Source organism: Gopherus evgoodei, chromosome 2, assembly GCF_007399415.2.
Source record: "Gopherus evgoodei ecotype Sinaloan lineage chromosome 2, rGopEvg1_v1.p, whole genome shotgun sequence".
Classification (NCBI taxonomy): Eukaryota; Metazoa; Chordata; order Testudines; family Testudinidae; genus Gopherus; species Gopherus evgoodei.
This window is the reverse complement of record NC_044323.1, coordinates 89,207,397-89,231,980: the sequence shown is the minus strand read 5'-3', so window position 1 is coordinate 89,231,980 and position 24,584 is coordinate 89,207,397. Positions and strand designations below refer to the sequence as shown.

The 24,584-nt window shown below is 44.4% G+C and overlaps 1 protein-coding gene and 1 long non-coding RNA gene across 2 annotated transcripts in view; one reads left to right on the top strand and one right to left on the bottom strand.

The window, feature by feature from the left end:
* The window catches only part of LOC115645963, a 44,023-nt gene that overhangs the window by 4,521 nt on the left and 14,918 nt on the right, over positions 1 to 24,584 (top strand). Inside the window, exon 2 of the long non-coding RNA XR_003998881.1 lies at positions 9,068 to 9,202. This is a non-coding gene — a long non-coding RNA (uncharacterized LOC115645963). The remainder of the gene's footprint in view (positions 1 to 9,067; positions 9,203 to 24,584) is intronic.
* The window catches only part of AVL9 (AVL9 cell migration associated), an 87,284-nt gene continuing 78,779 nt past the window's right edge, over positions 16,080 to 24,584 (bottom strand). Inside the window, exons 15-16 of the mRNA XM_030551325.1 lie at positions 23,216 to 23,304; positions 16,080 to 21,684 (exon numbers count right to left, since the gene is read on the bottom strand). Of these exons, the coding sequence (XP_030407185.1) occupies positions 21,590 to 21,684; positions 23,216 to 23,304 (184 nt within the window). The 3' untranslated portion in view covers positions 16,080 to 21,589. The remainder of the gene's footprint in view (positions 21,685 to 23,215; positions 23,305 to 24,584) is intronic.

The following is a 24,584-nucleotide window of genomic DNA, read 5'->3' as shown; positions in this document are numbered from 1 at the left end:
TAAAATGCGAGCGCTCACGGATGGCCAGGGAGTGCAAATGTTGCTCCCGTCGCGTTGAGTGTGGCTTCGGGAAGAAGACCAGGAGAAAGATGTCCTGGTTAACATGAAAGGCCAAAACCACCTTAGGGAAGAAAGCCGGGTGTGGTCGCAACTGCACCTTGTCCTTGTGGAACACAGTGTACGGCGGATCCACCGTAAGAGCCCTAAGCTCGGAGACTCGTCTGGCCGATGTAATGGCTACGAGGAAAGCTGTCTTCCAAGACAGGTATAGTAGCGAGCAGGTTGCTCAGGCTCGAATGAGGGAGACATACGTCTGGTTAAAACCAGGTTGAGGTCCCAGGTCGGGGCTTGGCGGCGTACTTGAGGGTATAAGCGCTCCAAGCCCTTGAGGAACATAGAAACCATAGGGTGTGAGAACATGGAACGACCACCTTCGCCTGGGTGGAAGGTAGAGATGGCTGCCAAGTGTACCCTCAGTGATGATACTGCTAGGCCCTGCTATTTGAGAGACCAGAGGTAGTCCAAAATAGAGGAGTAAGATTGACCGGGTGGAAGACTTCCTGCTACCCAGGAGAACTTGTCGTACTGATTCACAGCAACGTAACTCTGGTTTAGCCACGCAGCAGCCACGCCGTGAGGTGAAGAGCCTGCAGGTCCGGGTGGCGAAGCCTGCCATGGTCCTGAGTTATGAGGTCTGGGTGGAGTGGCAGGGCAATTGGGTTGGCTATCGACAGGTCATGTAACGTGGTGTACCAGTGCTGCCTGGGCCACGCTGGAGCGATCATGATGATGCACGCTCTGTCCCTGCGGAGTTTCAGCAGGACCTTGTGAACCAGCAGGAACGGTGGGAAGGCATAAAGGAGCTGGCTCTTCCACGGCAGCAGGAAAGCGTCCGAGATCAATCCCGGGGAGAGACCTTGGAAGGAGCAGAACATCTGGCATTTCCTGTTCTTGCGGGAAGTGAACAGGTCTATGTGGGGAAATCCCCACTTCTGGAAAACAGAATGCATAACGTCCGGGCGGATTGACCACTCATGAGACAGGAAAGACCTGCTGAGTTGATCTGCCAGAGTGTTCCAAACGCCTGGGAGAAAGGACGCTACCAGATCTATCGAGTGGGCTATGCAAAAGTCCCAGAGTTGGATGGCCTCCTGACAAACGGGGGAGGACCATGTCCCTCCCTGTTTATGTAGTACATGGCCATTGTGTTGTCTGTAAACACTGAGACACAACGGCCTCGCAACTGATGCTGGAATGCCTGGCAGGCCAGGCGGCCTGCTCTCAGTTCTCGGACATTTATGTGTAATGCCAGCTCCTGAGAAGACCAAAGGCCTTGAGTACGAAGGTGACCGAGGTGAGCACCCCAGCCAAGAGATGAAGCATTCGTCGTCCGGGACATTGAGGGTTGGGGCGGACAGAATGGCATCCCTGCACACACCAGGGAGGGAGTTAGCCACCATTCTAGGGAACCTAGGGTGCTCGGGGGAATGGTGACTATCATGTCTATTGGGTCCTGCCCAGGCAGTATACCAAGTTGAGCCAAACTTGAGGAGGACGGAGGCGGAGCCTGGCATGTCTGGTAACGAACGTGCAGGCAGCCATGTGACCCAGAGACCGAGACAAGCGTGAGCCGAGGTCGCCAGGAAATTCTGTAGACCTCGAATGATTGTTGCCATCGCCTGAAACTGCAGCTGTGGTAAGCAGGCTCTGGCTAGATTGGAGTCCAGGATAGCGCCTATGAAGTTTAACCTCTGCGTGGGAACCAGAGTGGATTTTTCTATATTGATCATCAGGCCTAGACGTGTGAATAGGTCCTTGATGATGCCCACATGCTGAGTGACTTGTGTCTCGGAGGCCCCTTGGATGAGCCAATCGTCCAGATACGGAAAGATGTGTATCCGACGTCGGCGGAGGTAGGCGGCGACTACGGCCATACAGTTTGTAAATACCCTTGGGGCTGTAGAAAGGCCAAACGGCAGGACCGTAAACTGGAAGTGCTGACGATTGGCTACAAAGCGGAGGTAAGATGGCGATGTGAAAGTACGCGTCCTTCATATCGAGGGCAGCATTCCAGTCTCCAGGATCCAAGGACAGGATAATGGTCCCCAGGGATACCATGCGGAACTTCAACTTTATCAAACTGGTTGAGTCCTCGCAGGTCTAGAATACGTCTGAGACCTCCCTTCGACTTGGGGATTAGGAAATAAAAGGAGTAAAAGCCCTTGCCCCTTTCGTCCATCAGCACCTCCTCTATAGCTCCTATGGCGAGGAGTATCTGCACGTCTTGTAAGAGGAATTGCTCGTGAGAGGGGTCCATGAAGAGGGACAGGGTTGGAGGGTGGGAGGGTGAGGTTGAAATAAATTGGAGGTGGTACCCATACTCCACCATGCGTAGGACCCAGCAATCTGAAGTTAACTGGGACCACGCCGGGAGGAAGTAGGAGAGACGGTTGGAGAAGAGAGGAGAGAGATCCTGGCCTATAACTGGTATGCCGCCCTCAGGCGCACTTTCAAAAGTTCATCTTTGGTCCCGGTGGTGGTTTTGAGGGACCTTGATTGTGGCCCCCTTGGGGTCCTGATGGTCGTCTGCGACCACTTCGGCCGCGCCACCTGCCAAAGTCCTATCTTTGTCTAGGCACAGAGTATGGGCGGTGAGGCTGGGAACAGAAAGACCTGCGTTAGATCACCGGCATATGCATGCCGAGAGAGCGCATTATGACCCTGTTGCCCTTGTGGCTTTGCAGCCTGGGGTCAGTCTTTTCTGAGAAGAGGCCTTTACCATCAAATGGTAAGTCCTGAATGGTATACTGCAGCTCCGGTGGGAGGTTTGAAACCTGAAGCCATGAGATGCACCTCATGGCAACACCCGAAGCCAGAGTCCTGGCTGCTGAGTCTGCTGCATCCAGCGAGGCCTGGAGGGAAGTTCTGGCCACCTTTTTCCCTTCCTTCAAGAGGGCCGCGAACTCTTGGCGGGAGTCTTGAGGGAGAAGCTCCGTAAACTTACCCACCGCCACCCAGGTGTTATAATTATAGCCGCTAAGCAAGGCTTGTTGATTTGCCACCTGGAGCTGTAGGGCCCCTGCCGAGTACACCTTGCGGCCGAGTAGGTCCATTCGCCTAGCCTCCTTCGATTTCGGGGCTGGCACCTCCTGGCCATGGCATTCCCTCTCATTAATGGACTGGATGACTAGTGAGCAGGGAGGAGGATGGACATACAAGTACTCGTACCCTTTAGAGGGCACAATATATTTATGCTTGACTCCCCTGGCCACAGGAGGGATAGAGGCTGGGGCCTGCCATATAGTATCGACATTCACCTGGATGGTCCGAATAAATGGTAGGGCCACTCTAGTGGGGGCATCTGCCGATAGAATGTCCACTACTGGGTCCTCTACCTCTGGGACCTTCTCCACCTGGAGGTTCATATTGAGTGCTACCCTCCTTAAGAGGTCCTGATAGGCTCTCAGGTTGATTGGAGGAGGGCCCGAGGAGGATGTTCCTGCCACCGCCTCATCTGGAGCAGAGGAAGAGGAGATGCCGGTGCCGAGCGGGTCCTGGGTGGCCTGTTGCTCTTGGGTGATCTTCTGCTTCAGAGGAACCTGGGAGTCCGGTGGGTGAACTGGGGTGAACTGGGGCTTCCTCCGCAGCAGTTGGAGGGGGACGGCTAACCGTCGCCTCTGGCACTCGGTGCTCTGACGAGACAGAGCGGGATGGAACTACTGGTACGCCTTGGGCCTGGTGGTACGCCCAAGGTGTCCAGAAAGACCACTGATGGGGTCCTTGGTCCTGGGCCTCTTGGAAAACTCTGGTGGGCACATCAGAATCGTGGTCTTGAGCATAAGAGCTGTCCGCCTGGGACGACACTGATGTGTGTCTGGATGACCATGGAGGTGCTGAAAAGCCATGAGCAGAGTCTCTGTCTCTAGCGGACCCTGCCCTACTTGGCACCGGGGACCGGTACTGGGAGGTATACTGGTACTGGGAACGAGATCGGGACCTGTGACCGGAGTGGTGCCGGGAGGTCGACTGAGATCTCGAGGCTCGACGTCGGGAACGGCTACGGGAGTCACGGTGCCTGGAGCGGTGCCGGGAGCTGGAACGGTGCCGAGAGCAGCAGGCCGGCGAACGGGATACCGACTAGTGCCGCAAGCGCGACTGGTACCGGGACTGCAAGCAGCGTCGGGAGCGGGAGCGCCGATGGGACCTGGAACATCTGCGGGACCATGATCGTGAACGGTGCCGCTCTGCTGTGCCGACAGAGGATGTCTTATCAAGGCAGGCTTGCCGATAGACTGTATTACCCGCACCAGCGATGCCAGGGGTTGAGGCAGCGTCGACTGTGTCATGGCAATCAGATCCCTCGCCGTTGAGAATGTCTCCGGTGTGGATGGAATAGTAAGCTCAACCACAGCTCGCGCCAGGGAGCTGACAGGCACTGGACTCGACAGCCCTCGTGGGACCGGAATTGACGGTGCCGACGTTGTCAGTGCCAGTGCCAGGCGATACGACTTAGACAAGCTCTCTGGCTGTGGTGCAGGTGGCACAGAAGCAGCAGGAGTCTTGGGCTTTCTCAACCTCGGGGAGAGGGAGCGGTGCCGAGTCAACTTCAGTGCCAGCGACGGCCGGTGCCGAGGCGCCTTGGCAGTACCGGTGCAATCTGGTGCTGAGGAGGTGCTTCTGCCCGCTGATTGACCAGCGCTCGGTACCAAAGGCGGAGGGGTAAGAGCCGCCTCCGTGAGGAGCTGCTTTAGCCGAAAGTCTCGCTCCTTTTTTGTTCTCAACTTAAAAGCCTTGCAAATGCGATACTTATCTGGCAGGTGAAATTCCCCGAGGCACTTAAGGCAGGAGTCGTGTGGATCTCCTGTCGGCATCGGCTTATGACAGGCCGAGCACGGTTTGAAACCCAGTGAACCGGGCATGGGTCCCGGCCCCAGGTGCCTTGAAGGGGCTAATCCTTGAACCCCTCTTAGCTATACATTAACTATGAACAATAAAAATTAACTAACTAACTATATACACAACAAAATAACTAGAGAACTACGAGTAGCTAGGGAGATGATGGTCAGTAAAACTGCACTCCACTGTTCCAACGTCCGACGCAGGCAGTAAGAAGGAACTGAGGGGCGGTTGGGTCGGCAGGGGTATATATCCGGCACCATGGTGGCACCACTCCAGGGGGCGTCCAGCCGACCCACCAAGTGTTGCTAGGGTAAAAATCTTCCAATGAACGTGCACGTGGCGCACGCACACCTAACTGGAATGGATATGAGCAAACACTCGAAGCAGAACCTGTCACTTTCTACTCAGGATTCCTGTTTATGCATCTCAGCAGTGCATTAGCTCTTTTGGCCATAGCATCACACTGGGAGCTCACGTTCAGCTGATTGTCCACCATGAATCCCCACAACTTTTTCAGAGTCACTACTTCCCAGTATAGTCTCCCATCCTATAGGTCTGGCCTACATTTCCCCCCCCCCCAGATATATACATTTACACTTAGCTGTATTAAAACATTGTTTGCACCTGAATTTACCAAGTGATTCAGATTGCTCTGAACCAGTAACCTGTTCTCCATTATCACTGATGATTTTATGTTTCCTTCCAGCTCACTGATAAAAATGCTAAATAGCATAGGATCCCCCTGGAAATGCTGACGCTTCTCCACTTACAATTACATGTTAAAAACTATCAGCCAGTTTTTAATCCATTTAATATGAGCCATGTTAATTTTATATATGTCTAGTTTTTTAATCAAAATGTCCTGCAGTACTAACACCCTATAGAAGTCTATTATGCCACCATCATTACCTTTATCAACCAAACTTGTATCTAAAAACGAAATTAGTTTGACAAGATCTATTCTCCCACTCATGTTGATTTGCATTAATTACAGTACCCTACAATCCATTATCTGGCTCAGGATCAATGTCAGGCTGACAGACCTATAATTACCCAGGTCATCCCTTTTACCCTTTTTTAAAAACTGACACAATATTAGCTCTCTTTCAGAGTGCTCCAAGACTTACTGAAAATTAACAGTAACAGTCCAAAGAGCTCCTCAGCCAGCTCTTTTAAAACTCTTGGATGAAAGTTATACAGACCTATGGATTTCAAATAATTTAACTTTAGTAGCTTCTGTTTAACAGCTGTAGGGATAGTTCTTAAAATAAAGAATTAAAGTTAGCTTAAGTTTGATTAAGGAAATAATATATTTGCTTTATAGTTTGTGGCTAGTAACCTGAATAAGGCCTTAATCATCCAATAAAGGAAGGCCACGAGAATAAGTCAAAAGACCAGAATGTAGTGAGAGAAGAATGTTTGGTTCAAAAACTAATAAAACAGGGAGCTGCAATAACCAAGGAAAAAAAAAAAACCCTTCTCACAAAGCAAGCCCATTCTTTTCCCTCACATACCAGTGCTATCTGAAAGTGAGGCCTGTGTGTAACAAATGGCAGCAGAAAGAACAAAAAAACAAAAAACTACTGGTAGGTAAGGAGAGGGGAGGAGATAAAGAAAAAAAGCCTTAAAGAAAATAAACTGCTTCAAACTGTGTTTTTGCTAAAGCTAGCAAGGGGGCTGACAGGTATAAGAGAGCCAAAAAGCTGAAGATTCCTTATTACATCCAGTCCAATCATGCCATGGAAAACCCCATCTGGTCCTCTTGAAAGTATGTACTGTAGATAGTTTATATTTTGTTATTGTAAGGAATGTAGTAATATTTATTAGCTAAACTTTGTGTGTTTAGAGCAATAGTATAGATAACATTTGGACTTAACCATAAATTCCTTTTTAAGTACGTTAATGTTTGGTGTCCTTTATGATTAATATTCATAAATTCCAACAACATCCTCCAGAGATGATAACGCAATGGAAAATGTGTTGTCGCCATATGATGAGACTATATAATCTGTTCCCCGCCTCCGCATGCAGAACAAAAATATTTATTGAAAGCATCTGCATTATTGATAAGTCTACCATTTCCATCCAGTAATGAACCAATAACATTATCAGGATTATTTTTGTTCCTAGTATTAAAAAAAACTCCTTGTCCTTAATGCTGCTGGCATTTGTCATTGTGTCTCTTCCTTCCCTTATCTATTTTCTACAATTCCCAACTTCTGATTTATATTCATTTCTGTCAACTTCCCTTTTCATCCATTTGTTAATTTATTTTTACAGCTTCCTTCACTTCCTCTCTAAATAAGATCTTTTTCTTAAAACCTATTTGGCCTTCTTCCTTGATTGTGGCTTTCTGGTCATCTAGTAAGGCATGGGTAGGCAAACTACAGACCGTGAGATTGGCACTCCCAGAAGTGGCTGGTACTGCAGCCCCTGGGGGAGGTGGGGGCAGAGGGCTCCACCCGCTGCCCTCATCTGTAGGCACCTCCCCAACAGCTCCCATTGGCCAGGAATGGGGAACTGCAGCCACTGGGAGCTTAAAGAGAGGTACCCACAGGCGGGGGCAGCAGGCAGAGCCAGCCCGCCCGCCCACCCCCACGGCTCCATGGATGCGGTGCTGGCTGCTTTTGTGATTGGTGCAGGGCCTGGTTGGACAGACAGGCAGCAGACTCCCAATAGCCATGTGGCACAGAAGAACTATGTTCATAAAGGATATATATACAGGCTGGAGCCCTAACCCCTCCTGCACCCCAGACCCTGAGCCCCCTCCTGCACCCCAGCCCCCTTCCCTGAGCCTGCTTGTACATCCCTCACCCCTCCTCTGCCCCAACCCCTTGCCCTGAGCCCCTTCCGGCACACTGCACCCCCTCCCACACTCCAACCCCCTGCCCCAGCTCTACATTCATACCCCTGCATACAATTTCCCCACCTAGATATGGCCCTCAGGCCAAAAAGTTTGGCCACCCCTGTAGTAAGGTATTCTTAAACAGCTCCTACTTATCCTTCACATTTTTCTGATTCAATTCTTCTTCCCAGCTGACTAGGCTCACAATTGTTTTCAGGTTTGTGAACTAGGTCCTATTAAAGCACCAAGTATATATATTACTGGTCTGGACTTTATTCTGCTTGAGCCTTATAAATGTGATAAACTCATGATGACTTGTAAAAAAGCTACCATTAAGTTTTAGTTCTGTGATCAGTTCTCTTTATTGGTTTGGACAAGCTCTAATAAAGAACTCCCCTGGGTGGGCTGCAACACTTTTTTGAGTTAGGAAAATATTTAGAAATTCCAAGGATGTTCTAGCAGTGGTACTATGAGACCTCCAGCATATATCACTCACCTTGAAGTGCCCCGTGATTGGGTAAGCTGTTGCAGACAACTGTATCTTGTCCTTTTCTGTTATTAATCCATAAGCATTCAATGTAACTTTTCCCCTGGAGTTTTCAAGACTCAAACAGGTAATGCCCTGTGACAGTCTCACTTCCCCTCCCCTTTTACACACGAGATTCTTCCTAAATAGGCCATAACTATTGATTTTAATATTCCAATCATGTGACTCATACCCCCAGCTCAAATTTATGCTTAAATGAACAATTCCACTTCCTCTTGTTTGTTACCTAGGCCCCTAGCATTAGCATATAGATAATTCAGTAATTTCTTCTTAGTCATTGGGTTCTTTGATTATGTTTGTTCTCAACATCTTGAGGTTGTACTTCCTTTTTTTAACCCTCCCCTTTTGCTATCAATTTAAGCCCTTCCTGACTACTTTAGCCTCCGTGAGGAGATTAGTCCCTCTTCTACTGAGGTGGATATCCAAATTACACAGCCCTCTCTCCTCCTAGAAGGTGGACCAGCGTTTGACAAAACCAAAACCCTCCACTTTACACCACTTACCCAGCCAGGAATTAACTTCCAGAATCTTCTGCCATCTGTCTTCCTTTGGTCGAGGATGTGATGGTATTTGATAAAATATGACCATTCAGATCATGGTTGCAACAACTGTTATATATTTGCAACAAATCTTGAACAAAATGTGGCATGTAAGAGGTCTATGAAAAGGTTATGATTTGTGAATATAAAATTGTGCTATTTGTATGCATGTACCATTTTTGTATTTGAAGTTATGAATATTGGCTCTATACCTAGATTTCAAATGTTTGCTCCTAGGGTAACCACAATATAGTTAGCCAGCACATCTTGGAGGGACTATTCAAATTAAGTGGCTCATCAATAAACACTTAACTGACACTGGGAGATGCCCATCTACACTGAATGGACTGTCTTGCAAACATGCTGTTTGAGGTAAGGGTAATGGCTTCTACTGTGTCCAAACCTTCATACATGGACATGTGACTTCAAACACTGTCTTGCCACCTGTAATTTTCCACTAGCTGTATTGAGGGCTTTGGAAAAAAACAGTTACTTGTACGTGTTGTTTGAGATGTGTTGCTCATGTCCATTCCAATTAGGGGTGTATATAGGTCCTTGCCAACCCGCCGCCTGCTCAGTTCCTTCTTGCCGGAATACTCCGACAGAGGGAAGGCAGGTGTGATTTGGAATGGACATGAACAACATCTCAAAGAACAACATTTACGAGAGATAGGTAACCGTTTTTTCTTCGCGTTCTTGCTCATGTCCATTCCAATTAAGTGACTTCTAAGCTGTATTCTTGGAGGAGGGGTCGGAGTTCATCTGGTCACAGATTGCAACGCTGCGTCATCTCTGGACTGTTGCAAAATTGCACAATGTGAGGTGATGTTACAGATAGAGGACCATGTGGCTGCCCTGCATATATCCTGAATGGGCACTTGAGCTCGAGAAGTGGCAAATGATGCTTGAGCTCTTGTAGAGCGTGCCATCAATGTCGGAACTGGAATCTTGGCCAAGTCATAACACATCCTGATGCACAACGTAATCCAGAATGATATGCATTGGAAGGAGATGGGAAGCCATTCATCCTCTCTGTGACAGTGATGAAGAGCTGTGGGGACTTCTGAAATGGCTCTGTGTGCTTGATATAGAAAGCAAGGGTGCATCTCACGGCCAAGGAATGAAGCATGTGATCTCCATTACTGGCATGCGGCTTGGGGGGGGGGGGCACAGGTAGGAGAATGTCCTGATTTATATGGAATTGAGAGACTACCTTCAGGATCGCCTGAACTGAATTGGAGCACCGAAGTTCACACTGGTTTAACCATGGAGCTTTCACTCTGAGGTGGAGGGACTCCAGGTTGGGATGTCCTAACCTGCTGTGGTCTTGTGTGATAAGGTCCGGGAACAGGGGAAGGGCTAAGGAAGTCCTGAAAGGCCCTGATGTCCATTGCTGGCACAGAGGTAGTTGTCCCTGCCACTGCTTCATCGGGTAAGGAGGAGGAAGATGCCTGAGGAGGGATTGGGTCCTCTTGCCTTCTAGTTCCCTGATGGCCACCAGGGCAATTTCAGGTGCATCAGTTATAGGTGTCCTACCTTGCACCGAGGGTAGGGTGACAACAGCTCCTGTATGAGGGTTGGATTGGTCCTCCTCTCTCACTCCTAGACCCCTTGATACCAATGTGACCAACAGGATCCTGCGGTGGCCCGAGGCCACCAAACTTGCCCTCTATCCCAGCCCCAGGGCCTGATGGTAGGCCCATGAGCTCTAGAAGGGCCACTGCACTGGCCTCTGCCACTGGGGAGGCCATGACACTATTGGCAGCGGTTGGGGTGCATCACTTCTTGAGCAGTGCCAGGAATGGTGCTGGCATCTAGAGCGGTACCAGCTCTGCCTGAGGTGTAGGATTAGACCTCCAACTCAAAGGAGTACTCAGATGCGGACCAAAGTGGAGCAGAACCCGATGGTGCCAGAGACTGGTGCTGGGGCAAGGATGAGCGATGTTCCATCATCGTGGGCTTGCCCTATGTCTGATGGGGGGGGGCAATGCTACCATCAGTACAGTCGTTGTTAGAGCCATCAGTGCCACTGCTGTGGTAGGTGGTAGTGCCAGGGCACATGCTAGCGGGCCTGGGGATTGAGCCGTCATGGCGGTCAGATCCCATGCCACTTCAAATGTGTCTGGTGTGGAGGAAAGATTGAGGTCTCCCTCCAAGTCCTCTGGCACCGGAGAGTCCACCCGCACCTGACTCAACAGCTCCAGTCATGGCTGGAGTTGATGCCTGCAGGACTAGCTGGCCAGGTTTGGGGTGTCCCAACACAGGATGCACCCCACTGATGTGCCGTGCCAGTGAGCAGCCCATCCGCTGCCGCCGCCTTATGCGTCATTGGCGATTGTGAATGGTGCTGCACGGTGGAGCTAGGCCTCGGGGCTGGGGAGCGGTGCCAGTGCTCCTTACCAGAATCCTTCCTCAGTGTCGAGGTTTCCTGCACCAATGCCGGTGCACTGCGCACCTAGACTGCTGGTGCTGGCTCCGGTACCGGCTGTGGGCGAAGTGCAAATTCCATTACGAGGAGCTTCAGGCGAGTCTCTCTCTCCTTCTTTGTTCTGGGCTTAAAGCCCCTGAAAATCTTGCACCTGTCTGTCTGATGACCATCCCTGTGGCACTTGAGGCAGGAGTCATGCAGATCGCCATGTGACATAGGCTTCAGGCACTTCCCACAGGGCTTAAAGCCCTGGGACCGAAGCATGCCCTGATCCGGGGAAAAGGGAATCAGGGAAGATCCTCCAGCTAGGTACTATTCAACTCATTAACACTAATAGGTAACTAACTATTTACAACAACTAGTCAAAGAAAGACTGTTACGTAGGCACTTGCAATACACAAGACCAAGCTGTTCCAACAACCGTCACTGACGCTAAGAAGGAACTGAGCAGGCAGCGAGTTGGCAAGGACCTATATTCACCGCCATAAGGCGCCACTCCAGCAGGCTCCACAGCCAATCTGATGGGTACCGCTAGAGGAAAAACCTTTCAACAATCGTGCATGCAACACGCGCACACCTAACTGGAATGGACATAAGCAAGCACTCGAAAAAAAATGGGTTTTCCTCCACATGGCAGAAGATATAAAAGGCCCTGGAAATCCCTCCATTTTGCCTCTATCCTGCTCTAGCCTCTTCTCCGCTTCAGCCTCTGGACTATGAACTTTATATTAATGGAAGCATTTTAACCAAGGAATTGAGGACCTTCCAATGATTTGGAAGCAGCAGAGACTTGACTTAGGCCTGCATGATATTCCATCACTGCTATAAGCCTGAACCAAGAACTTCGCAATTACTGTGTGTGTTTGATTCCTTTAACCAATTTTAACTCATCTTTCCTATGAATAAACTCTTAGATTTTAGATACTAAAGGATTGGCATCAGCATGATTTTTGGGTAAGATCAAAGTTATATATTAACCTGAGTGTGTGGCTGGTCCCTTGGGATCAGAAGAACCTTTTATTTGAAGAGATTGGTTTTAAAGAACCACTCATCTCTAAATCCAGTGTTTTTGGTGGTTATATAAGAACTGGAATGCCTAAGGAAACTGCTTTTCTGACTTCTTGTTAGCCGGTGTGGTGAAACAGAAGTTTACTTTTGGTACTGGTTTAGCATATCCTATGGGGAATTAACCACCAGTATTGGGGTATATTTGCCTTATTTCTCAGCAGTTTGTCCTGACTTTGACATCCTCAGTTGTGACACACTAAGGCACAGTTACAGAAGGACAGAAAGGATTTCAGAGCTGATTGCTTGCATTTTCTAAAAAAGTATCTTAGTATTCAGTCTAACACCATAATACTGATCATACTGTAATCTTTCCCCGAAACGCTATGTGTATAGATGAAAATGAGTTTCACCAAAGCAGCCATGTATCCCCCAGAAACTTTATTATATATACAAAAAATTATTTATATTTGTTTCTACAGGGAGTACTTCCTAGTTCTTAATTCCTGTTTAAGCTTCATCTTATCACGTTTCCTGGCCAAGTATAATAAAAAAAATAGGTGATCTTTTGTGGCTTGGGACACATTAAAATCCTTTCCTTTATCAGAGGGGTAGCCATGTTAGGCCACGTCCAGACTACCTGCCGGATCGGCGGGTTAAAATCGATTGCTCGGGGATCGATATATCGATTCCGGAACTCCATCAACCCCAACGGAGTTCCGGAATCGACAGGGAGAGCCGCGAACATCGATCCCGCGCGGTGTGGACGGGTGAGTAATCCGATCTTAGATATTCGACTTCAGCTATGTTATTCACGTAGCTGAAGTTGCGTATCTAAGATCGATTTCCCCCCTGTAGTGTGGACCAGCCCTTAATCTGGATCTGTAAAAAAAACCAATGACGAGTCCTGTGGCATCTTATAGACTAACAGTCATATTGGAGCATGAGCTTTCGTGGGTATATACCCACTTCGTCGGATGCATATATTTTTTATAATTACCAGGCTTTACAGACTAAAGCAAGTTGAATTTATACTCAAAGGGGAATGATAGAATTAGGGCAGTAAAATCTACTTGGCCTTGTAAAGAAAAGAGGAAGATGTGGTCTCAATTCAAAAGCGCTTACAGTCTGAGGAGCCAAGTCAGACATAAGAACTTTGTGTCTAAGGGTATGTCTGCATCTACAATTTTGCAGCTCTGGTTGTTACAGCTGTATTAGTACAGCTGTATAGGGCCAGCGCTGCAGAGTGGTCACACTTACAGCAACCAGCGCTGCAAGTGGTGTTAGATGTGGCCACACTGCAGCGCTGTTGGGCGGCTTCAAGGGGGGTTAGGGGAACGCGAGAGCAAACCGCGGGGAAGCAGGTCTCCTTCCCTGCGTTTTGCTCCAGTGTTCCCCGAACACCCCCCCCCCCCAAGCAGGTCTTCTTCCCCGCGGTTTGTTCTCGCGTTCCCCGAACCCTCGTGCAAGCAGGTCTCCTTCCCAGCGGTTTGCTCCGGTGTTCCCCGAACCCCCCTGCAAGCAGGTCTCCTTCCCAGCGGTTTGCTCCGGTGTTCCCCGAACCCCCCTGCAAGCAGGTCTCCTTCCCAGCGGTTTGCTCCGGTGTTTTATGAACCCCCGTGCAAGCAGATCTCCTTCCCCGCGGTGTGCTGTCGCGTTCCCCGAACCCCCCTGCAAACCGCGGGGAAGGAGATCTGCTTGCACGGGGGTTAGGGGAACGCGAGAGCAAACTGCGGGGAAGGAGACCTGCTTCCCCGCGGTTTGCTCTCGCGTTCCCCGAACCCCCCTGCAAACCGCGGGGAAGGAGACCTGCTTGATTACCAGAGAGGCTTCCTCTGGTATGCTGGGATACCTGTTTATTCCACGGAGGTCAAGAAAAACGCTGGTGAGTGTTTACACCTGATGACCAGTGCTGGATCACCAGCGCTGGATCCTCTACACCCGAGTTTCAACGGGTGTACGGCCAGCGCTGCAAACAGGGAGTTGCAGCGCTGGTGATGCCCTGCAGATGTGTACACCTCCTAAGTTGCAGCGCTATAACTCCCTCACCAGCGCTGCAACTTTGTGGTGTAGACAAGGCCTTAGACATCTTATCACAGAGCAGTGCATTTAAGATAGGAAAATTATTATGCAGGAAGACAACGGATGAGATGGTGCTCTACAGTCATTCTTTCTCCCCTCAAGTGAATGTCAGACCAACACTAATTGTAATATTGTCATGTGATACCCCACCACATAAAGCCCAAAACTGTCTCAAAGACTTGCCAGTGATTGTTACTAACAAAAAGAGATTACTTTAACAGTGAGGCTAGATTTTTTTCCCTTTTACTATTTAACAGTACATGTGTATGGCCAGTTTCCCCCTTGTTTATCTGGTTTTGTCTTATTTGTAATGCTAAATTTGTTTACTTGCCCCTTTGTTTCAGCAAATGAGTACTTAAGTGTCATTCACACTTCTTAATGTAGAACAAAGCTATGACTATTAAATTGAAGACAAGTGAGCTAGTGCCTTGAAAGGTGAAACATTCTGCTACAAATCTTAAAGTATGTACATATATAAAACCTTATCATAGTCAGTCAAAGATCCAGTCAAATAGCATCTGCTTAGCATGGGCACTGCATGCATGGTTCATTTTCCCCAAGTCATCTGAAGAATGTAAGTCATATCTTATACAGCACTAGATGTACTTAACAGATGCAGCCAAATACCATTATCTAAATACCACAGCAGTTGCAAAATACAAACTAGTAAATTATTCTTCAACTGTAAAAGAGGCAAGTTGCTATTCTACAAGTAACTGTTCACACTGATATGCTGACTGAGCAAAGCCTTCAAACCAGGAATTGATGAGTTTTAATCCCAGCTCTGCACACCCTCAGGCAAATTACCTTAGATACACAATGACAATATTACTCAATGATCCCAAAGGAGTACTGAAGTTTAATATTTGCACTGTGTTTTTTAAATAAATGTGAAATACAAGTATGGATGTGGGGCTGGGTGGTGGTAGAGGCAATCTCTTCTGGGGTTTAAGGTTACCTTTGACTGGAGTAAGCTAAAGCTTGACACTAACAGCAACACAATTAAGTTTTTACGTTTGGAGATTCGCCAGGCATTATTTCCGGCTCCTATCTTTCATCGTTAACCACTTTTCCCCCCATTACTGGCAAAGCTGAGGAAAGACCAACACACTAAAGTGTAGAAGCTCCTTTGCTCCAGTCAACTTTAGGCACAACGTCAGAAATCTAAACATTTACAACAGGGTATTAGTCACGGTGAGGGAGGCTGGGTGGCAGTTCCTAGTAGTCAGAAAAGATCAAAAGGCACCATGTTAATTGCATTAATATTAGTCTCTTCCACTTTCCAGTGTGTCCATGCCCATCTTAACAAAAATAGATTAAAACAAAGTTAATGAAATGCCTGCTGAAATATAGTGGAGAGTGTAACTTAAGACTGATTTTTCTGGGCAATATTTGTTCACAAAAGGTCTATATAACGTGAATGAAAACATCTGTCATTTTTCTGTAGCAACCTAGTTTCTAGTCACCATGCTTTTCTCCAAACAAACAAAAACCAAAAATTAAATAGGAAGTGAAAATATAATTTGAATATAACCTGAAGTCCAAACATGTCCTTGATTAATTTTCTTCATGCTAGACTAGCTTCAGAAAGAAACTATTTCCTTGGTAAGCGGTAGACTCAGACAAGTTAAGAAGATTGAATAGAAGACCTCTACTACTGCCAAAGACACACAGTAATTATATCTGCACTATAAGAACATGTGGTTTCATAAATGGAAGTAAAATGTATTCAAGATGGGCATAAACAGAGCAATTTTATTTTCTATCACTTTTAGAACAAAATATACAATGGAATAATTTCAACACAGTATATGATTAGGCAATGATTTGATTTTAAAATAGTCACAGAGGTAAAGGATTTGACAAAATGTCTAGCTAAAATTACAAAGTCTACAATAGCAGCAAAGATACTAAACTGTTTTATGATCAGATGTTACGCATGGTAACTGGTTCATACAGCAGCACACATTACTTTATACCCAATAAAGTGATCAGATTTAAACTGACAGTTCAGTGACTTTGAATTCTTATAACAATTTGCAAAATGTTTCTTTAATAAACTATTTCCTGTATCTGGTAACAAATGAAACAAGAAATTCAAACAGTAAAAACTAGAGTGTCACTTAAGCCGTTTTGTTAATTTCCATTCCATATTAGCATGAAAAACTTTAGCACTTTATCATATCTCCATGAAGGGACTCTCTCTGAAAACTTGAAATACTAGGAATTGTAGTGGAGTACAGAATTTTTTTCTGGCTTGAAATGGATAGGTGCACACTCTCTACATTTTTAAAATGTGCAATACTGAAAAATAATACATGCAAGAGATCAATTATAAATATACTGGAAAACAAGCTATAACCCTGTCATTTACACAGTTTAAATATACATTTTCTTTCAGATAGTCAGTAGAAAGGTAGACAAATACAAAGGCAACAAAGTTTTACAAAATATTAGACTTATTTATGCATGCATCTCTTTCAGATTTCGAAGTTGTTACTCAAGGGAGTTATTTTCTTTTCCTTTCTTATGGAAACAAATTACTTATCAAAACTCTATGTATTTGAGAATGGCTTCAGGATATACCTCGATCAGAGTCTTTAGCGTGTTTGAAGAAATTAAAAACAAGGAAAAAAAAGATACCCTTAATGTTATATAAAGCAAATGAGTAGAAAGAATATTATTGCTGCCAACCCAGTGTTAAGTTGTACTGATTGCAGAGAGTCACTTTGAGCCTCCTACATTTGACAAGATATCTAAAATGCTCAATGATCTCTGCATTTTTATGAGGCTGTTTAAATTAAAGTAAATTTTTAGGAGGCTGAATCTAGATTAAAATTATTTTACATCTCTTCAGTGGAAAGCTCTTGATGAGATGTAACAGTTTCAGTGACTTGTGGAAACTTGGGGAAAAAAATACTAGCTCACAAATAGATGAAACAAGTATTTACATTTCACAAAGTCACACTGAACTATCCTATTACCCTAAATCTGCAAAAGCAATCTCTTACTAAGTAGTTAGTTTAAATGGACTATAAACTACAGTTTCTCACAAGTTGGCCTCATTATGATACTACAAGAATAATCAGTACAACTAATGTTGATTTTCATATTTCACCTGTTTCAGAGGTTAATGACTTAAGATCAGTCATTGAATGATGGACAACTATCAGTTTGCCAAGTATTAATCTCATTAAATGACTTATCTCTAGGTATTTACAAGTTCTTCCAATAAAACAACTTTCTGAGCAGATATATCAAGCCTGTTTAAAAGCTTTTACTATTTATTTCCAAGCCATACACGCAAAATCACAACCAGATATAGTATATATGAGTGTAGAGTTATCAAATACCAGGTTTTCAGTTTTAAAAATGGCATTTATACTTTCACTTTTACAATTAAATACTGCCACAGAACAGTTTATCTGCTAATAATATTTTTTTGGCTGAAATAAGAAGTTTTTATTTAGGTAAAATACTAAGTTTAAATTACAACAATGCCTAAAACACTGTTGAAGGTGAAATGAGTGAAATACACTAGAAGATTGATTCTCAAATGATAGTTATTAAAATGTAGTAACATTTAAGATGATCTAACGTCAGAGGTGCAAAAATTTTCAAGTTATGACATCAAGTGACAGATGAAAAAAGGTGAACATTTGAGTCCAATCGGAATTTCATTAAGTCAGTGGTACTCAGTCTCTCTCTTTAGGACTTTGTATGCAATTCATATAGATCCTATAGGTTTGATCACCAGAACAGCTCCCCATGCTTTTTGGCACATACAGGAGCACTCAAGCAGCCAGGAAGTGGGAAGAGAGAAAATGTTGAAGAGGAATCACAAACAGCCACCAAATTGTGGAGTGGCCTCTGGATGTGCTAAATGACAATGTCACAGCTCAGTCATTACTGGCAGTGTCTTCACAGTTATATTGTGGCCCAGAAACCAGGCAATGAAGAAATGGCTCTCCAGCTCTTCAAGATGAGGTGTCACTTCATTAGTTTCTTTGGACTGGTTTTATGTTCATACTGAGGATTTAAGACGTAAATAAATAGAAGATGGAAATATAGTTTTGGAGTTGGTCTAAGATTTATTAGAGTGGTTACTACAACTGTTAATTTAAGAAGACTTAAAGACTTATTCATTTGTATAGTCTGTCTGTTAATTTTGGTGGCTGCATGCTCTACTGCCCAGAAGTAATTAAGGTGGCTGTTCAAATGAGAATACATGCTAATAATCACTTCACCTACATCCACTGCAATAAGTCTGACAAATACTGTCCAAATTGCTAGCAAGAAGCTCATATGAAAGAAGATTAAAAAAATACTACAATAACTTCCTCCTATTTCTTGAGCATCATTCACCCTAGGGCAGAAATGAAGGCTGTCAGTATTATACCTTGGATCAACTTTTGAGGGATAGAAGAAAGGAAAATACTCTTGATGAAGCCTGTACCCCTATTCCCATAACTCTGGCAAGCTGGTGGGGAGGGGGGACTGTTTTGAGCCCCCATCCTAGACTATGATTGCCAATAACAGCAGGACCCTGGAGCACTGCAAGTCCCACTATACAGCAGCACATGGCAGGTGCCTGCTGTTGCAGAGGATACTGACCTGAAATATCACAGAATAAAGAGCTCTGAGCAGTCCTCAGACATTGTGAGCCCTTGTTCTTGAGGAAGGGGAGACACGGGATGGAGTCAGAAGGAAGAAAAGTGAAGGGGCGGCAGAGAGAGACAAGGGTATTAAAAAAAAAAATACAGAGAAGAGGGCCCCTGCTTCTATGCTTTACACCTGTAAATCCTAACTACTTGCCAAACTCCTAGCTGAAACTGCACTAGAATACTTAAGTCCCAGAGGTGGTCAACACAGGTGCTCAAGTCCCAGAGGCCACAGACTGCCTTTACTACAAGAAAAAGTTCAATTACCAGAGAGACAGGTCAACAGTATACATATTGTTTACTGCTTCACAAGTATCTCTCAATAGCAAACTGCTATTTTCTCCAAGCTAAACTGGAAAACTCTGTAGACACTAATTAGGAACCAAGAAAAGCTTTTTTGATTACACACCTAAACTAACTTTATCAGAGATATGCGTGTGGCATAGGGTATGCCCTAGTCTCTAGCAGATGCTTCCATCTTCATAAAGGAAGACTGAATAATGCAAAAGAAAGCAAGAGAGCACAGGGAGCTGAACAATATCCGAATACTGCAGCAGAAGTTACAGAACAAAATTTATATATACAGTCGGAAAGCAACAAAGTCTACACATATTAGTATGTGCCAGCTGATGTGACAAGCAGTAAAAAACAAATTGTACAGCTTTCTAGAGACGTTATTTGCTTTGCTTTTCAAATTAAACTACTCACGTAGCTTTAAGCTTTCCGTTTAATCCATGGCTCTTTCCACTTGTAATTTAGCTTAAAAAATTAATATTGTCTTTTTAAAAAAAGCTATAATGTTATTTTAGACTGTTAAAAGGGAAGCAGCAAAGCTAAAATAGAATTACAACGATAATACTGGAACAAAAAAGTTGGCGTAAAAGTAATTAGTAGATGAAAGCATGGCTTTCAATAGCTTTTCAAACCCAAATATTTAATTTTAATTCCTTATGTAAAGAGTTGCATAAGGAGCATTAGATACTCTCTTCATTTAACCCCAAAAAATGAAAGGTGAAAAGCTCGTGGAAGCTCCAACCAACTCAGCCCAGGCCTAGTTACAGGAGTACAAGAGTAGGGATGTTCAAGATAACTGTGGGGGGAAATCCTGGCCCCTTGGAAGAGAATGGCAAAATTCCCACTGATGTTTGTGGTGTCATGATTTCTTGCTATGAGAATCTCTTCACTATTTAATGTGGGAATTTTTGTTACTATAATTTAGAAAATACAAATCTGAAAGTATGTTAATAGGCATCATCTCAAGGTTCTAGCAGGCATATATAATTGAAAGAAATAGCAAAGATTCAGGTCTGAAGAACAAGAAATGCTCCAGTTTTAGGATATGTACTCATACAGATTAAAACACATGCACAGTGTATACAAAATACAGGACTATCACACCAAGTAGTACAAACAGCTATGCTATCTTATTGAATGTTGTGACTGAGCTGCTTCACTTTTTCTTAAAATAGAGGTGTCTCTTTCCTAATGCAAAAACAGTTCTGTGAAATGGATATTCCCTGACTAATTGAAAGTCATCTACCTGGCCAATTTTTACTCAGAAGGGTCTTCATAACCTGCCTTACAACAAAAAGAATTCAAGAGTTTGTTAAATACTGTGTCAGTTTTAGGGGCAACATTAACACAGCATGTGTGTACACACACACACACACACACACACACACACCATTTATAAATAGAGCAAGTCTGCACAGAGTTGCCTATGGCTCTAATTTTTGCTCTCAGAGAACCAATTATTTTGTTGACATTTTTCCCTAAAGAATGATGTAAAGAAACCTGTCCAGCTGGAATTTCTCTTATGTGATAGGGTAAGCATGGTGACAACACTATTCAGTGTTAGGAAAAAGAGTTTATATTCTGCCCTATGAAATGAGTGAGGACACTATCAAAAAAGAAACTGCACAATTGTCTACTCTCTGAGGTCTGCAAGTACAGAGAAGAACGTTAGAAACAAATGAATACATGTAAATGATGGGGGGAAAGAAAAAGTCACAAATCAAAAACAGTCTCAATCTACACCATTGTTGAATTTAGTTTGGAACTGAAAGCAAGCTTAACTAAGGGGTTTCAACCTGGCTTGCATCATTAAGTTCAGAAGCATGCCCTCAGATCCAACCTAAAATGTGAATCAGCATTATTATAGTGCTTCATCCTAACAAACATTACAGCAAATGTTTGACTATTTGAATTGTAAAATACAACTAATTTACATAGATATCTTCACCATCCAAAATGTACAAATCTGAATTCAAACCTATCATTTTGCTTGCAACAAACCCTGTTTGCTAAAGTATAAAGGCTCAGATTTAAACAAAAAGTAGCCATTTAAAAACACAACTAATGTACTGTGAAAGAGCTTTACGTGCCATTCTTCATGCTCTGCTTGGAGACATTCATACTTCTAGTAAAACCAAAGGGTAACCATTCCATTTTTATCTGTAAACAAACACACCACATTTTGGTCCTCCATACCTCATTTTGGCGCAGTCTTTATACATCTGAGAGAAACTGATACAATTGAAATACTCAACAGCAGAGTGCAAAGCCTGTATTCAGACTCTGCTTTTAGTCCCCGAGGCCTTGTGTTGACTGGGTAAAAGTAGAAAGCCACGAAGACATGGCTGATTTTGCATTTGTGAAGGCACCTCCTACTGACTGACCTGCATTATAAACGAACAAAAAAGAGAAAAAAGTTACTCAGAAGGTGTAATATGATTTTTCTAGACAGTATATACCCCAGAACAAATTCTTTGTGTATTAAAGACACCACAGAATGATTACAAACACAGACATTTAATTTGCAACTTAAAATGTAAATACCCAGATACACTCAAAGAATTTAAAAGTGGCATCTTAGAAGAAATGGTTTGTGCTTAAGTGGCCTCTTCAGGTCCAAGCCCAAAAGGCTCTCAAGGCCTAAGCTCATCTCAGAGCAGTAGCAGCTGAGGATTCAGGAGAGAAAGAGGGAGCAGGCAGATCACTTCCATTCTGAATAATCCGTTCAAAAATTTTGGCAAAGCCAGAAAAGAACAAGCACTTATGAAGCTCCTTAACTGGTGGCCTTGTGTTCTCTCTCACCATTTGATGAGATCATGCTGGACAACCAAAACATTACATGCTTGATCTAAAGTCCACTGAAGTCAATGGGAGCCTTTTTATTGACTTCAATGGTCTTTAGATGAGGCACTGTCAGAGAAACACAAAATGAGAATAATTTGTTATTGCTGGAGCGCATGGCACAGTACACCTCTACCCCAATAGAACGCGACCCAATATAACATGAATTTGAATATAATGCCGTAAAGCAGTGGGGAGTCCCGGGCCCTTTAAAGTGCCACCCAAGCCCCGCTGCGTTACCACGTTATATCCAAATTTGTGTGGAGTCCCAGGCCCTTTAAATCACTGCCCAAGCCCGGCTGCCAGAACTCAGGTGGTGATTTAAAGGGACTAGGGCTCCTCACAGCGGCTGGAGCACTAGGCCCTTTAAATCCCCGCCAGGGCTCTAGCAGCCAGGCTCGGGCAGTGATTTAAAGGGCCAGCAGCTCCTGACGCTGCGGGGAGCCCCAGGCCCTTTAAATCCCTGCCTGAGCCCCGCTGCCAGAATTCCAGCTCTGATTTAAAGGGACCAGGGATCCCCACAGCAGCTGGAGCACCGGGCCCTGTAAATCACCGCCGGGGAAGCTGGTCCAGTCCGGCATGGCGTACCCGCTCTTGCCAGTACGCCGTACTGGACCGAACCCAATATAACACGGTCTCACCTATAAAGCGGTGAGATTTTTTGGCTCCTGAGGATCGCGTTATATCAGGGTAGAGGTGTAGTTTAAGCACTTACTAAGAATGAACAATCTTTCATCTGAAACCTTAAAAAACAGGTATCAACTCTGGGCAAAGCCTGGCTTTTAAACAGAAATTTACTCCAGTGTCCTTATCTAAAATAGCCCCTCATCCTATTGTTGGGTAGTGTGCTGTGTGTGTCCCAATCATCAACCTGTCTGCCAGCGTTCCCGCCTCCCCCCAGCCAGAGGTGGCTGCATTTCTGTGGTGGGTAGATATATCTATAAAGCACATTAGGATAAAATGCACTATAGAAGTGTAATAGACTATTATTAAATAACCATGGCATGTCATGCCCGTAGTATCCAGCTAGCTGCACACTCTTTCAACCTGGTTACAGACAAACAAATTTCTTACCTACTGCTTTTCCTGTTTGCACAACATTCCGGCTGGTATTGACCATAGCAGTTCCAATTTTCTTGCCACGTTCACTGTTCTGGACAGAGCTAAGCAAGAGAAATGTTGAAAGAGCATTAGTCAACTGACTCACTACCTACTCAAGGGACAAAATTTAGTCTAAAATATCAGTTAAGTGTAATCAAGCTCATACGATTCAGATCCATCTCCTCATTACACCATAAAAATGTGTGTCAGGCACGAAGGAGGAAGGGGAGAATAGATTCATCATTATGGAACACGCTGTGCTCTTTGGCGTAAGACTCGAAGACGTTTGTGGGAAATGTTTCTGTTGTAGATTACAAGAAAAAAATTTACAGCATCTACATTTAGGTAGCTTTGAAAATTTTACCCTTAGTCTATAAGCTTTTTTAAAAAGCATGTGGCTTGTGGGCTCATTTTGAATTTTTGTCATTGCTTTGTTCATTCAGAAGAACTGTTAATTTTACTTTGTGCTTCTATACATAATCAACTTTTTGAACAAGTATGCCTTTCATCTCATGCTTTTTCAAACAAGGGAGAATTATGTTACTATCACTGGGGAAAAAAGCATAAAGCAATTCATTTCTATTCATTTTAAATGGCAGCAGTTGTAAAATCTTCTCATTTGGTTTTATAATATAATATTCAAATAAAAATGTCAGTTTCCTCGTCCACTCCATATATACGTACATATATCAAAACCTTAAACAATACTGTTACAGTAATGCAAGATGCAATCTATTCCACTTTAAGCATTTCCAGGCAAATTGTCAAATAACTTAAATCCTTATTGTTGATGTATAAAGGATAAAGAGCAGATTCTTCTCAGGTATCAGTTTGGGCCAGATTTGCAAAGTCTAATTTTGATAAGGTGAGCATTTTTCACAGCACTGTCACTTATGGAGAATAAATATGTTGCAAGAATATCTCTTTCATTAGAATCATATTTTAAGGACTACTGTTCCCCTTAAATTCAGTTTAGAGTTTCACAAAGTGTTAATGTCTCCCCTTAAAAAAAAAGTGTAGGTGATAAAACAGTATCAAATAAATTGGGGACACCAATGGCTTTGGGGATTAGAAATGAGTTACAAGACGACTTATCTCCAGATTACAGGCTAAAACACGGTCTAAGTTTAAATTTATAGCAACTACCATTATCATGGTAAGGTAGTCTTCGTGAAATGGGTTTCTGATCTCAGTTTTCATTATGTTACAATGAGCACAGGCAACAAGGACCAAACCTTTTCTCTCTAGAGCTGTCCCTTGAAGTCACGTTTTATTTCTACACTCAAAAATGGACTGTAAAAATGATACCTTTGTACCGCCATAGATCTTCTCCCTCTTCTTA